Consider the following 16077-nt stretch of genomic DNA (forward strand, 5'->3'; position numbering starts at 1 on the left):
CTCCAACTCACTAAACCCACGTAATTCGAATCAATTCGTTTCGAATTACTACCATGCAGAGTCATACGTAATTCGAATCAATAAGATTCGAACTAGCTAAGGGTAAATCGAATGATATCAATTCGAATTACTAAGAAATTTTGACGAATGACGTTTTTCGAGACTAAATGATTCGAATTAATACTCCTTTGTAATTCGAATTGATTGGATTCGAATTATGTTTATATGGTGCGAATCAAGTTGTTTCGAATTAGTGTGGAGTGGAGCTCTATATATATGCAGCGAACTCATGGAGCTGTGAACAAAGAAGTGAGATGGCTAGTGAGGATAGTTTTCTAGTGCTAGTACACCATAGAGGATCGGTTAAGAGAAAAACTCGCTCTGGCGTGAAGTTCACTGATAAGGATCCTCTGTGTATTGTCGTGAGTCCCACCACCAGCTACGATGCTCTCGTTAGCTCCGTGCTTGTCAAGCTTGGTGTGGAAGGAGTGAAAAGGGTTAAGAAGTTTTACTATCGCATTCCAACCACTGTTCTCCATGATACGGTGAAGTATGATTGTTTCACCATTGGGAGTGACGAGGACTTGCAGGTCATGTTTCTTTCTCGTAGGCAGTTTCCCGAGGTGAGGACACCAGAGCTGTTGGCAAAGTTCGGTGACGTGGTATCAAGCTCAGGTGGGTCGAACCGCAATGCCAACACTATAGCCACGGTGGCCGGTTCAAGCTCGAGACCTACGGTTGCTTCCTCCTCCATTCCAGTATATGTGCCAGCGGTCCAGCCTGCCGCCTCCCCATCGTTTGCTGTTGATCTTAGCGGCAATGTTGGAGACCAGGTTGGATATGGGGAACATCTTCCGACCGACGTACGGTGTCCTACACCGGCTGGAGTGGGAGAGGGCTTGTTTGATGAGGCAGATGACGATGATCTCGAGCCGGATCTTATCGCCGATGATGTTGGAGCGAGCGATCCGATAAGGGCTACTGGTGGAACTAGTTTTGGCACACAGCAGTATCCACCCCATTTTTCATCTTTGGACCTGGAAGCCATGAGACAGGATGAATATCCTGAGCAGCTTGCTGGATTTGGCGCTCGGGATACGGAAGGGTCCGCCGGTATGACAGAGTTCCAGGTTGGTCAACAATTTCAGGCCAAAGATGAGGCGCTGTTGAGTGTGAAGACGTACAGCATCCACCGAGGGGTACAGTACAAGGTAGTCGAGTCTGACTATCGAAGGTACGTGGGAAAGTGTTCAGAGTTTGGGAATGGGTGCACATGGTTGATTCGGTTGAGTCTCCGGCAACGTAAGGGTATCTGGGAAGTCAAGCGGTACAACGGACCGCACACCTGTCTTGCCACCTCCATCTCCAGTGACCATAGGAGTTTGGACTACCATGTGATAGCGACGTTCATTATGCCAATGGTTAGGGCTGACGCATCCGTCAACATCAAGGTGCTTCTGAATGCCACGGCAGCTCACTTTGGATTCAGGCCTACGTATAGGAGGGTGTGGATGGCGAAGCAGAAGGCTGTTGCAATCATCTATGGGGACTGGGATGAGTCGTACAACGAGCTCCCTCGGTGGGTGTTAGGAGTTCAGTTGACGATGCCTGGTACTGTAGCCGTCCTCAAGACTTGCCCTGTTATAGTTGGGGGACAGGAGGACGAGTCTCGGGCTTATTTTCATATATTGTTTTGGACTTTTCCCCCTTGTATCGAGGCATTTCGTCATTGTAAGCCGTTGGTGAGTATTGACGGCACCCATCTATATGGCAAGTATGGGGGAACGTTGCTTGTGGCAATTGCACAGGACGGGAATTCCAACATACTCCCTGTGGCATTCGCACTGGTTGAGGGTGAGAATGCTGAGTCTTGGTCCTTCTTTCTCACCCACCTCCGTCAGCACGTGACACCTCAGCCGGGATTGTTGGTTATTTCAGATAGGCATAACGGCATCAAGGCAGCACTTGAGGCACCCGATGGGGGATGGCTACCCCCAGCTGCATACCGGGCATTCTGCATTCGACACGTTGCAGCGAATTTTGCCCTCACCTTCAAGGGCAAAGATGCTCGCAGGCTTCTTGTGAACGCCGCATATGCGAAGACAGAAGTAGAGTTTGATTACTGGTTCGACATTATGTGGTCCGAGAACCCGGCAATGTGTGACTGGGCGAACCGAATTGAGTACTCCTTGTGGACACAGTACTGTGATGAAGGTCGGAGATTCGGGCACATGACGACCAATATTTCTGAGTGTGTGAATTCTATCCTGAAGGGGGTAAGGAACCTCTCCGTGTGCTCGCTGGTCAAGGTCACATATGGAAGGCTTGCGGAACTATTTGTCCGTAAGGGTTCGGAGGCCCAGGCTCAGATGGCTACCGGACAACAATTTAGCCAGTACCTGGTCAAGTGTATCGAGGCAAACCTGAAGACGGCCAGGTGCTTCACGGTGACTGTTTATGACAGGGATAACTCGGAGTACACCGTGGCTGAAACGACTCCTACAGGTTCGTTCTCTCTTGGTACGTACAGGGTCTCACTAGGGTCTCAGACTTGTGATTGTGGATACTTCCAGGCACTTCATTACCCGTGTCCTCACGCACTGGCATGCTGTGCGTACTCACGACTAACTTGGCAGCCTTACGTCCACGAAGTTTATCGCATGAGCTCTGTTTTCGGTGTCTATCAGATGGGATTCACACCTCCCATTCCGGAGGGATTCTGGCCCCCATATGTCGGGCCCACCGTTATACCGGATCCGAACATGAGGCGTGCGAGGGAGGGTCGACCGAGGTCTACTCGTATACGAACCAACATGGATGATGCAGATCCGAACCGCCCAAAGAGATGTGGCCTCTGCAGGCAACCAGGACATACTCGGAGAAGTTGTCCGCAGGCCGGACGACCCACAATCACGGAGGGTAATAACTAGGAATGTTAGTTTGAATGTTTTTGTTTCTATTTACCATCATCACATGTATGTTATTTAACGGATCAACCAATGATTAGTAATGTTTGTCCGTATGTTTTTATTTCTATTACCATCAGCACATGCATGTTATTTAACTTAGCAACCAATGAACTTCGTGAAACTAAGTAATTTATTCTACAATTCCAAAAAGTTTTTTTTCGTACGATACATATCTTTCAATTGTGGTTCTTGTTATGGCTTTACGTTACATAACCAAACTACACCTTATCTCTAGGTGTCTGATAAAACACTAAATAACAAGAAAGTAACTAACCGGTGCACAAATACATAAAGGAAGCCATACATAACATTAATAACCAAGTAAAAATACACAAGCTGACTACATGGCAAGAACAAATACACGTAGAACCCAGAATCATCGGAATAGGTGTGAACCAGTGAAACAACGGCGCGGAACCCGTGTCCTATGTCCTCTCCGGATCAGTGGCTCCTCATCCTCAATCGAGTTGGAATCATCCTCCGGAACATCCGCTGTAGGCGGCCTAGGGGGAACATGTACTGGTCTGGATGACGACGGGCCGGCAACTGAGTGTGACCCCAGAGTATGTGCGGATGTCGGCGTCCCACCCAAGGCAAAAGTCTGCACAGGAGGCACCGTGGCAGGCTCGTTCAGATCTACATCTAAAGGTGCCTGTGTCCCTGTCGTCTGATGCCAGCCTCGTGAAGCATCATCCTCCTGCATGATGGTACGGATATCCTCAAGGAAATGTGGTCCACCGAACTCCGCCACTAAACCGTCACTAGCAATGAAGTCTGGAAACATAGAGTTCGGACTGACCCATGGAGTATTGTCCTGAAGTGCCTGATCATCACCGGGGACACCAACGAAATAATCTCCAAGTGGTCCATCTCCAAGCCCAGCGTCAGTGTGCGTCGACGGATCTCCCATACCAGATCCATACCACTCACCGTCATGCCCCCCTGCTGGGGCCTGTCAACCCCGACACCCTCACCTCGTCCAGCTGCATCTCTCACAGGGTGGTGGATATCATCTCTAGCATCAACCCCCCTCCTCCTACGTCCACCACCACGTCGTCTCCCTCGACCCCTACCTGCGTCCTCAACCTCATCCATCGCATCATCGAGCCAGGCATGCTCTCGCTGGCTACGACGTGTGCCGACTCGAGCTCGCCTCTCAACACGACATTTGTCAGGAACATCGTGGACTAGGAACTCGGCCTGGACCCCTCTGAGTCGCCTCACCCGGAATAGGAAGACCTCGTGGATCACCCAAGAACATCTCTGGCGACAGGAATCTCTTTCCATGCTGATGCCACCATGTCAAGAACTCATGCGAGGGGCCGGGGTCGGCCACAACGTCGAACTGTAAAATGTGATCCGCACGCTCCTGCCAGTGAAGATGCCAATCAACTAGCTGCGCCGGGAACCAATGGTCACCTCCTCTTCCGTCCTTCGACATCAAGAAGTCTATGTTCAGGGCGGGGCGCGGTTGGGGCTGTACGCCGCCAAACTGCGGTAGCACTCTATCAACCTGATGCCACTCAACAACCGCAAAATATATCAAGGACGTCACACACCGCCATAACATCGTATGCCGAGGCTCCAATACCTCCGGATGGACAACCTGGATGACGTCGAGTGCGCTATAGGGCATCCATATGAACTGTAAACACCATAAACATTCTATTAAAAGTCACTCTTAAACTTTAAAAACTTAAACATTGACTAGCTACACATACGGCTGATGGTACTTACATCCCGAGGCTGTAACAGGTCGAGCTTCAGGCGAGCCATCTGAACCCTAGGCCCCTTGTTGCTAATCCCAGGATTGTAACCAGACCACCTGCGAAATAAGTAAAGGTTTATAATGCATTCGTGAGTCATACTAAAGTGAATACCATAACGATACGTAATACAAAAAACTAAACGTACCTCGAGGCAAGGGGCCAGCTAAACGCATCATACCGGGAGGGCCTAAAGGAAGGAAACCTCCAAAAGATCCAAGACTGCAGTAACTGTAGCGGCCCAGCTAACTTCACAACATGTCTGTTAGCGACTCTGCACATGCATCGGTACAACCATGCGAGCGCCGCCGACCCCCAACTGTAGCCACCCATCTCCTCGAGTCTAGCAACAAAGGGTAGCCATCTGATGTGTATACGATTGCCGGACTTGTCGGCAAACAGCTGCGTCCCCAACAACATCATGATATAGGCACGGGCAAAGCGCCTAACTGTCTCCTCGTCGGCCCCTGCGGGACACTCTCCAAATGTCTCCTGAAACCATGTACAATTGACTGCGAATTTTTGAACTTGGTTTTCAGGAGGCAGGACACCAAGCAACTCATGGAACCACGTCCAAGCTGGCCTACCACCCTCAATGTATAGGTGGAAGTCTGTCAGGCAACCACTAACGTAATGACCATCCACCGGCAACCCCAGCTGGTATGCGACGTCCTGAAGGGTGATGGTGCACTCTCCAAACGGCATGTGGAAGGTATGCGTCTCTGGACGCCATCTCTCGATGAATGCACTGACTAAAGGCTCGTCTAGTCGGAACCATCTGTCGTTCAACCTCGCTAGATGGTACAAGCCGGCCATCTGAAGATACGGAACGTACCTCTCATCAAGCCGCATCCCCTGCTGCCGCCTAACGCTGGATATGCAACGCTGAGGCTGGACAGAAGATGAACCGCATAATTAGAACATTTTCAGAAACCACTGACATATGCAACTCATATCACAAAGAACAAAAACCACTTCCCCAAACCGCTAACATACGCTAAAACCACTATCCAAAACCCTTAAAAAAAACCGACCTCAAAATCGGGTAAAACAAAAACCGGTGACAAAAACCAGTGACAAAAACCGGTGACAAAAACCGGTGAGAAAAACCACTGACAAAAACCGCTTGCCAATACCACTATCATAAACCGCTAGCACTAACATAACCCACTATCAAAAACCATTAACAAAAACCACTGGCCCACACCACTTTACTAAACCACTACACTAAACCACTATCCTAAACCACTAACAACAACATAAACCACCGTCCTAAACCGTTAACAAAAACCACTACCATAAACTCACTATAACATAAACCACTAACATAAAACCACTTTCATAAAACCACTGCCATAAACCCGCTATAACATAAACCACTATCATAAAACCACTTTCATAACATAAAACACTATGAACAGCGCAACATCATAGACCACTAACCTCGTCGTTGATCACCCCGGCGATATGAGCAACTCCATCCAGACGGTAAAGCCTCCCCGGATCGTCTCCCATCGCCTGAATATGCCAATCCGGTGAATCTCGGCCCAAATGTTGGTCGTTTTCTCTGGGATTTGGTGGGGTATGAGAATGGCAAAGTGATTCGAATGAACTTGGTTCGAACCCCTTATATAGGCAAGTTCAATGTAATTCGAAACGATTCAATTCGAATTACTTAGAGTAGCCAAAATCACATAATTCGAATCAATAAGATTCGAACTTCTCTCCCTACTCCTTCTCCTAGTAATTCGAATTAATAGGATTCGAACTTCTCTCTCATAATTCGAGTTAAGTTGACTCGAATTACTTGAAAATTTTCGCTTCTAATTCGAAACGAATTGATTCGAATTACGTGGGTTTAGTGAGTTGGAGTAATTCGAATTCAATCAATTCGAATTACATACATATCTAGTTCGAAACCTATTGTTTCGAATTACATAAAAATACGTTCTGGTGGAATATTGTCTCAATTTTTGATTTGGCGGATATGGGTAATTTTGATGAGTCCTTGGCTCATTTGAGTTTTTTACCCTTGATTTAAATTTTAAACAATTGTTAAATCAATTATTAATATTAATGGCCTTCAAAGAGAGAAGACAAAAGAGTAGTAGAAACTAGAAAGGAAAGTGTGACGGCCGCAGCGGGTCAGAATCATTGTCACACCATGTGCTTAACGTCACACCCTCCATGCTACTTACTAATCATAACACTGATTTTCAATTAACACAAAAGTAACGTCATTATCTTTCTTTTCTCGTTTATATAGATTACGACATATTCTCAACTGCATTATTTACGGGCAATTGCAGCATAGATTTTCGTATAAACATTCGCTCACATTACATATTTTCTTTTAGATTTCTTATAATAAGACATATAGAGTGTGTTTTAAAGAAAGATTAAAATTAAAAGGTAGAGATTCAAAATTAAAAATGGAGAAAAAAACTGAATTAAGGTTTTTATATTATGTTTAATATAAAATATATTAAATTAAGTTATATATTAATATCATATTTGTTTTAAGATAAATATAAAAATTTTAAAAAATATTATAAAAACTTTTAGTTCTTGTATTCATATTATTTAAAAATGTTAAAAAGATTGAAATTTTGAGTTTCGAAACTAAAATTTTAGTTTATTTTCTAATTACCAAATATAATATTCGGTATCCCAATTTTAACTTCGGTTACATCCCGAAAAACAAAAGCAATTATATAGATGTCACTACTCACTAGATCAGGTTTTATAGTGCTTCTCTCTCTTTTCTTCCAATCTATTTCTGGACACATGACGAGGCCGATATTATTTTAAAGGACTAAATTGAATATTAATTCGTTATTATGGTCTAAGGCCTATGACTGGGCTAACGAAAATTAAACAGAACATTTTCGGCGTATTGGGCTAACCTATAATCCACTAAGTCCAGACTATTTATGAAATTCGCTGTTCTTTGGGCTCAGGCCCCATTTTAATAAAAAAAATAAGTGATAAGCCGAAGCAGTACTGATTTAATTTTATTTTATTTTAGTTTTTCATTTCCTTGTAGCGAATTATGAAAATAAAACAAAGGAAAAAAACTTACATAAAAATAGAGAACAAAAACTAAGAGACCCATATTCTGTCATCCGACAAAATACAAGAGAAATGGGAAAAAGAAATCTAAGAGCAAGTCCATTGGTCCATGGTCCATGTGACCGTATTTTAGAGTGACAACAAAAATCGACTGGCAAATAATAGTCAACAAAAATTTTCCTGCATGGAGCCAAGAAATTTACATATCCAGTAAACATAACATAAAATAAAATGAAAGAGACACCAATACCAAAAAACAAAAACAAACAGAGAACAACTAGGAACCAAAAGCTCCGGTTTTGGTTTGTGCTCCGTAATCTCAGGAGCGGTTTTCAAACATATTATTCAAAAAGTGATTTTAATTAAACGATTTTGTTTACTTTTTGGCTGGTTACATTTTAGTTCCATATACTTTTCCAAACAAAAATGAAAGAGACACCTTTACCCAAAAATAAATAAAAGAGACGAAATAGTAGAATCAAAATTATCAAAATTAATAATATAATAGAGATAATTATATATAATTTTTGAGTAAATAACCATTTTTAACTATAAAAGATTTAAATACTAACAAATCTACCAACAAAAAAAAATTAATATATACCTATGAAAGATAGATTCTAATTCACAAAATTAACCAAAACCTAAAAAATTATTCAAAATTCTCAAATTACCCTTTCTTTATCAAATTCAATTTCACAATCCCTGTTCTTCTTCCACCACCGCACTCACTCACCACCCCTCCCACCTTCATCGCCTCCATCTTCTACTCTAGCAACTCCCTCATTGTCTGATTCGCCGTCAACGCCACCCCCATCGACTCTAGATCCTTCCTCCGTTTCCTATCCTCTCTCCACGCCTCCATCTCCTCAAAATCTCCAAATTTACAGCATGCAAGATATCTTAGCATCACCAATTGTATCGCTCCCAAACAAAGCTAATCTCTCTATATTCAAAACATTCGAAGCCAATATCTCCAAACTTAATTTCGTAGGGTTAACACCAATAAGCACCAATTCCTACAAATTAGGACAACCCTTAGCAACACCAATTAAACCTTTATCACCAATTCAATTAGCCTTCCAACCCTCTATATATATGGTTACATCTCTCAAAAATAAAAATTAATCCTACATCAGTGCACTCAGGGATTTTAACAAGGTGCAAAATCTCCAAATTAAAACAATTAGAAATTGCTTGCAAGCTAACATCACGAATCTGAAGCCTCTCGAGGTAAATTTCTACGATGTTAGGAGCACTACTACCGCTTGCGAAGCACGTCGCGATGGGCTAGAATAGCTTATCCCAATCACCAGAGAGCACCGGCGTGGTTGCGCAACTGAGCCTGGATCGATAGGCTCCGCCGCCGTGATGGGTTAGAGGATAGAAAGAAGAAGGAGGTTCTGTAGTCGATGGGAGTGACGTTGGCGATGAACCAGAGTACCAGACAATGAGAGATTTGCCAGTGTAGAAGATGGAGGCAATGAAGGTGGGTGAGTTGATGGAGGACGATGAAATTGGGCAGTTGAAAGTAAGTGCGGTTGTGGAAGAGGAAAAGAAAGAGAAGTTGTGAAATTTGATTTGGTAAAGAAAGGATAATTTGAAAAGGAAAAGTCTAAGGAATAAGTAGATTTTGTGATTTTTAGTTATTAATTAGCTATTAATGATGTTTTTAATGGTGTGAGATTGTATTTAATAGTGTAGAATTATTCAATTTTCTTTTGATGGTTAAGTGTCGGACAGAATTTAACAAAAGTGCTATCTCCTAGCACTCCTCATTTGAAAATTTCAAATAGTTTTTAGGTTTCGATTAGTTTTGTCAATTGGAATCTATTTTTTATGGATACTAACATTAGTTTTATTTTTTCATGAATAGATTTGTCAGTGTTAAAAATATTTCATAGTTAAAAATAGTTATTTTCTCTTTTTATATACTACTACAAAGATTTTCAAATTTTAGTGAGATACTTGTTCCTACTTCTCTATAAGTGAATCTATTCCTATTTTTATAAATCAAGATTTTTTAAAATGAGAAAGTTAATAAAACAATAAAATAAAAAATCAATCACTCTTAAATTAAGATAATAAAATACATATTTTTTAGAAGTTATAAAATTGATAATAATTAATATTTTATTTTATTATTTTATTAATTTTTTCATTTTAAAAAATCTAAATTCTATTTATGTATATAATTTAGCTAGTGTTTTAAAAACACGTCTTTAGAATAGAACCATAGAAAGTTTTAAAGTTTTTAATGTACTAAAAATATAAAAATAATTACTTTTAATAATTTTTATAAAATATTTTTTATAATGATTTTAAAATATACATTTAAAATAGATGTTACCAAGTATACTGGATTTTTTTTATGTAAATTAAATAATTATATAATTTATTGATATAAATAAATAGCAGAATAATTATTTAAATAAACAACTTACCACATCTCAAATACTACGTGACAAATGCGTATATGACGCATGAAAAATCAGAGATATCCAAAGTGCATTCAAAATACGTTATAGAGAAAAAAAACGGATATTAAACACTTGAGATGTATTCAAAAGTTGAAACAGGTCATATCATTTAAGATACAATCAAAATAGAAATTAGAGTCATAATACCTAAAATATGATCAAAAACTTATGAAGGAATAATTTTAGATTAGTATATTTCTTGTATATCCAATATATTTATTTAATTTAACTAATATATCATTCTATGTTTAACTATTAAAATGATTGAAGTTAAATTAAAATTATTTCTAAAAATATTAACACCTCAAGTCCTCAATCTTAAAAGGCATATGTTAGTCTTTTTATTATTAAATTCAAATTTTATTTATAATACAAGTAAACAAAATTAATCCAAAAAAATTATTTTAGTCATTCTGAAATTAATTTAGAATATTTTAGTCTTAGAATTAACTAAAAAGGTTACTTTAAATAATTTTAAAATTAAATTTTTAATTTATACTATAAATTAAATAAAATTAATCTTAAAAAAATTTTATTCTTTTAAAAATTAAGAAAAAAAGTATTTTTGTATTTTATGAAAAATTAAATATTTTTGTGAAAAAACTAAAAAATATATTTTAGTCTTTTTTATCAAATTAATCCAAAGAATATATTAATGACAAAGATATTTTAGTATATATTATTATATAATATTTGTTTTAAACAAAAGAATATTGATAAAATTAATATGATCTATTAATCATTTTTTTATTCGTTCACATTTTCGTAGTACTAATAACATTAACTAGTAAGAACAAACAATATTTTTAGAAGGAGAGGGTCAGAAAATGTGGAATATTTATTTGCTTTACTATTTTATTAAAAAATATAATGCGATAATACAGGAATTTTGTTATTTAAAGAAAGAGTCAAATTATATTTCGCGTGTTACTATTCTAATTTCTATTTTGACTATATTTCGAATATTATTGTGATTTGCATAAACTTCGAAATGCATATCAGATGCTAATGAGTTAAAGCTCAAATAGCATAGTCTCCTTATATTCAATTAAGAGGTTGCGGGTTCGAGTCTCCTATCTTTGGTAAAAAAAAATGCATATCAGATGTTTAGTATCGTTCTTCAGCTTGCAACATAACTCAAACACATTTTGGAAACACATTTTGGATACGTCAAAATTTTTACATATCATATTTCGAGATTTTGATATTCAAAATATGTCTATATACATATTTGTCTCATAATATTCGAAATATGGTATGTTATTTATTTAAGTAAATATTCTATAATTTATGTATATCGATAAATTATATAATTATTTAATTTAAATAAAAAAAATCTCAAGTGAACCTATTTTTTGAATCCACATCTATCATATTTATTGCATATTTTCAAAAATACATGGCTCGTTAATTAGTAGACCTAGATATAATGACTTTAAAACAGTGACTCCATTAATAATTTTTTTTTGAGTTTATACAGTATAGAAGTACACGTATCATCAGAACCAATGATCTAATTAGAGACAGTGATATTCTGGGTGTGTTTAGTAAACATGTTAGAAGCACAAGAAGTAAGCATATTTAATCTTCTTAAATGCTGTAATTTTAATTTTGTTTGGCTAATTTTTTTCCTCTAAACGCTAATATGATTCAGGGTTTGAACTCCCATTCATCAGTGTTGATCGAAAAATATTTTCGATAAGAGTGAATTAATTCGGAATGAGTCAGGTATGGTCTTTCGAGAAGATATACGCATGAGCATGAGGTTGGAAGTAATTGGCGCTGATTTGGATTTCAATTGTTTTGTTAATCGAGTAGGCCTGATCGAATAGGAGATTCGATTTGAGGGGATTGAGTTAGGTCTTTGATGAGCTGGTCGAATAATCATAGAAGTGGGAAAGTTAGTGGCTTCTATTACACGAGGAAATCATGGAGAATATCTACAATCACGCGGCGGGAACGGTTACCAAGAGGGATTGCATTTCAAATTTGTAATTTTCTATTTAATTGTAATTAATTGTCAGTTATGTAAGATTAGTCTATAAATACTAGGAAGTGTTAGGGAATAAGGGTTAGAACTTTTACTCAGAAAACACTCAAAGCACACTCACATCCCAGGAAATTCCTGAGTCTGCAATTGAGTAACTTCTCTGTAGGGTTCTTTCCATCTTTTCATTCTTTCAGTTTACCTTTCTGTAAACTTTATGTTTTAAGTGAATTTATTTTCCAAGTATTCTTTATCTTCATCTTTGTCCAATTTACATTTCTGTATTGTTTACTTTCAATTTAAAGTTTTTTGATCCAGTTAAAGGCATCTTATCGCTTTCCTTTAAATTCAACACAAACTTTTCTGTTTTCAATATGTTTTTTTTTTCGAAAACCTTCCTTTTATTCTTTTCTTTGATTTATCAATTTTAATTTATTTTTATTCCCAATCACGGTCTAATCAAAGACGCTTTGATGAACTTTTAGAAAACTGGTACCTGCAAAGAGGAGTAGGTTTCGCTCCCAGACCACTAGATATCGAACCACCATCAATTTGCTAAAAATCGACAAAACAAATTGGCACGCCCAGTGGGACAGTTTTTAAATTGAAGTGTGTCAAACAACTTTTTTTCCAGTTTTACTTAGTATATGCGATTACGGAGTGGGAAAATCATTCACATGGCTGATGAGAGATCGATTGTGAATGGTGGTTCATCCACTAATGATAACATACCAGTATCTGTACAACAAGCCGACGTGTCTTCACGTTCGGAGGCTGCAATTGGAACTGAAAGTATAGTAGTTACAACTATTCAAACTGGAAATGTTGGACGTAATATTCGTCCACGTGGCCCTACGCCACTGTATCAGCCTCCATGAACCGCTGGTTGGCCTCCTTATGGTATTCCTCCTGGTTATACCCCACCAGTGGGTGGTTTTATCCCACTTATCCGCTTTGGGAATACAAATGGAGTTAATAATACTCAAAATCCACAGCAATATTCTGAGTATTCTCGTGATTATAATGTGGGCTCTACTTCGAATGCTGCTAATTCAATGGCAGTATATCGACATCAAGTGGAGGAAAATCACCATGACTTAGTCAATTTATTGACCCAACAGATGACTACAATTCTGAATCCTATGATGGCTGACGTTAGAAATTTTTGCCAGTAAAGAATGTCATAAAAACAGTCGCGTTGTAGATATAGTCTCTAAACCAACAAAAATCCCTTCGTACAAACGTTTTGGGTGTCACAAGTAACAAACCCCTTTAGAAATTGTTAACCGAGTATTCAAACCTCGGGTCGTCTTCTCAAGGAACTGCGAGGAAGTATGTTCTTATTATTGGCTATAAAGGTTGTAATCGGGGTTTAGAAGATGAGAAGCAAGTAATTTAAATGACAAGTAAAGTAAATGGCAATTAAAATAAATAAATACTGTAAAGCAAACTTTTGGCAAGGTAAGAGAAGTCGGAGGTCCAACGTAGTTATCTCTCTCAACTATAATGAAAGTTGAATCTAAACTCTACTTGGTCAACCTTTACTAGGGCAAAGGAAAGTCAGGGGACTAATTAAATTGACATTTGAATCCTATTTATTTCCTAAGAAAAGGTTGGGATTGCTTAAGTTCAGCTCAGTTAGCAAGATAACGATTATCAATTATGTTGAGTTTAATAACTGTTGAGTTACTAAATTCTTAACCAGAACCAAAAGGGAAAAAAAGTAAAATTACTGAAATAATAAAAACGTCCTTAGATGGGAAGCAATGATAACTTAAATCAAAGAGAACAATCATAAACTGAAAATACCTCAAATATCATTAATTCAAATAACTGTCTGTAACATGGAAGAATTCTTAAATCAAATTATAATAATCAATTCAAATGTTGGAATAAATAAATAAAAGTAAAACTAAAATAAAAGAACATTAAACCTGGGATCCAGAGTTACTCTTAAAACAAGAAGAAATCCTAAATCCTAAAAGAGAGAGAGAAGATCTCCCTCTCAACTAAATCTAAATCATTGAAAACTAAAATTATGCGAGCTCCTTCTTAATGGGTGCATTCCCACACTTTATAACCTCTGGTGTATGCTGTCTGTACTTGGATCTGGGCCAAAAAGGGCTTCAGAATTCGCTGGGGGCGTATTCTGTAAATTTTGATTCGTGGCCTCTGTCACGCGTCCGCGTGGGTCACGCGGTCGCGTCATCTGGAGCTTTTCCTTGCCACACGGTCGCGTCAGTCATGCGACCGCGTCATGTGCGTTCTACTTAAGGCGAGCGGTCGCGTCAGTCGTGCGGCCGCGTCGCTATTGATTCGTGCTTGGCACGCGATCGCGTCATCCATGCGATCACGTGAATACCAGTTTCCTTCAAAGCTCCGTTTTGCTTTCTCCTTCCATTTTTGTATGTTTCCTTTTCCATCCTTTAAGTCATTCTGCCTTAGAAAATCTGAAACTACTCAACACACTAATCACGGCATCAAATGGAAATAAAGGTAATTAAAATAATTAATTTTTAAAGCTTAGGAAACATGTTTTTCACAATATGACATAATAAGGAAGAAAAAGTAAAACCATGCAATTAATGTGAATAAGTAGGTGAAGAGTTGAATAAATCACTCTAATTAAGCACAAAAGAACTCATGAAATATGGGTTTATCAATGGCCGATCATAAATCAAAATTCGAACATCTTGCTAGACAGGTCGAGAGGATTGCTTGAATTGTTGATTATGATGATGGTGAAAGGCATAATGCCAGGGGAAATAATGAAGGAGTAGAAAATATTTTTCAAAATGAAAACAATGTTTTGAATCAAGAAAACCCTTATATAATTCTCCGAGGTCAAAATGCTGATGATGTTTTAGCCAAGTTACGTGCTAATCATGGTGGTGAATGTTATCAAGTCACTAGAATTGTGGAAGAAGTTTTGAATCGAGTTGGATTTAATGTTGGTTTTATGAATCAACCACATTTTGTATCTTCCTTTTTCCAAGTTGTTCAGATGGCTGAAGTGCCAAGAGGGGATAAAAAGTCCAAAAATAGTCACAAAATTTGCTGGTGATGTTAGAGAATCAACTACTGAGCATGTTGCTCGTTATTTGGTTGAGTTTGGAAACTTAGCTAATGATGAAAATTTGAAAATGAAGTTTTTTCCTTCTTCATTGATGAAGAATGCATTTACTTGGTTTTCGAATCTTAGACCAAATTCGATTACAATATGGAATCAGTTACAAACTGCTTTTCACGCTCAATTTTATCGATGGAAAATGAATGTGGTAGTTACTGATCTAGTGGCTTTGAAATATGAAGATGGTGAAACTATCAATGATTATTTAATTCGTTTCAAAAATGCTAGGAGTAGATGCTATGTGTCATTACCCGAAAGTGAGGTAGTGAAAATAGTAACTGTGGGGTTAGGATTCTATATGCGCAGAAAATTGCTCAATGTGCATATTCCTGATTTAGCCCATTTGGCTGAGAAGGTTCGACAGACCGAACTCATGAAAAAAGAGAAAGAAAAGTATAGAAATAAACAAAGATCAAAGAGTAAACCCTTTACTCGAAAAGAAAAGGTTGCTTATGTGATCATGGAGTCCTCAGAGGAGGAAATCGATTTCGAAATGGAAGTCGATTTGGCTGAACTTAAGAAAGGTCCTCTATATGTATGTTCTTTGTTGAAGAAACTGCCAAGTAATGAAAAGTCGAATGATTCAAAACTGAAAAGTGGAAAGAAGTATAGTTTTGATATTTCGAAATCTGATCAGATTTTCGATGTGTTGCTTAAAGATAAACAATTAATT

At 38.3% G+C, this 16077-nt stretch overlaps 1 protein-coding gene across 1 annotated transcript; it reads left to right on the forward strand.

Annotated features, from left to right (window-relative positions):
• The first annotated feature begins 314 nt into the window (after positions 1-314).
• LOC107640097 (uncharacterized) lies at positions 315-2930 on the forward strand. Its single transcript, XM_088495443.1, has 2 exons — positions 315-1742; positions 1809-2930. Exons 1-2 carry the CDS (start codon positions 315-317, stop codon positions 2928-2930), a joined length of 2550 nt encoding a protein of 849 aa, XP_088351569.1.
• The last annotated feature ends 13147 nt before the right edge of the window (positions 2931-16077 follow it).

The sequence above is a fragment of the Arachis ipaensis genome, chromosome B8 (assembly GCF_059453495.1).
Source record: "Arachis ipaensis isolate K30076 ecotype BB chromosome B8, ASM5945349v1, whole genome shotgun sequence".
Classification (NCBI taxonomy): Eukaryota; Viridiplantae; Streptophyta; class Magnoliopsida; order Fabales; family Fabaceae; genus Arachis; species Arachis ipaensis.

Bases quoted from the DNA above. Each gene is read 5' to 3' on its own strand.
- LOC107640097 (XM_088495443.1), top strand. From the start codon at position 315: ATGGCTAGTGAGGATAGTTTTCTAGTGCTAGTACACCATAGAGGATCG. The intron at 1,743-1,808 runs GTGAGTATTGAC...GCAATTGCACAG, and splicing joins TTCGTCATTGTAAGCCGTTG to GACGGGAATTCCAACATACT.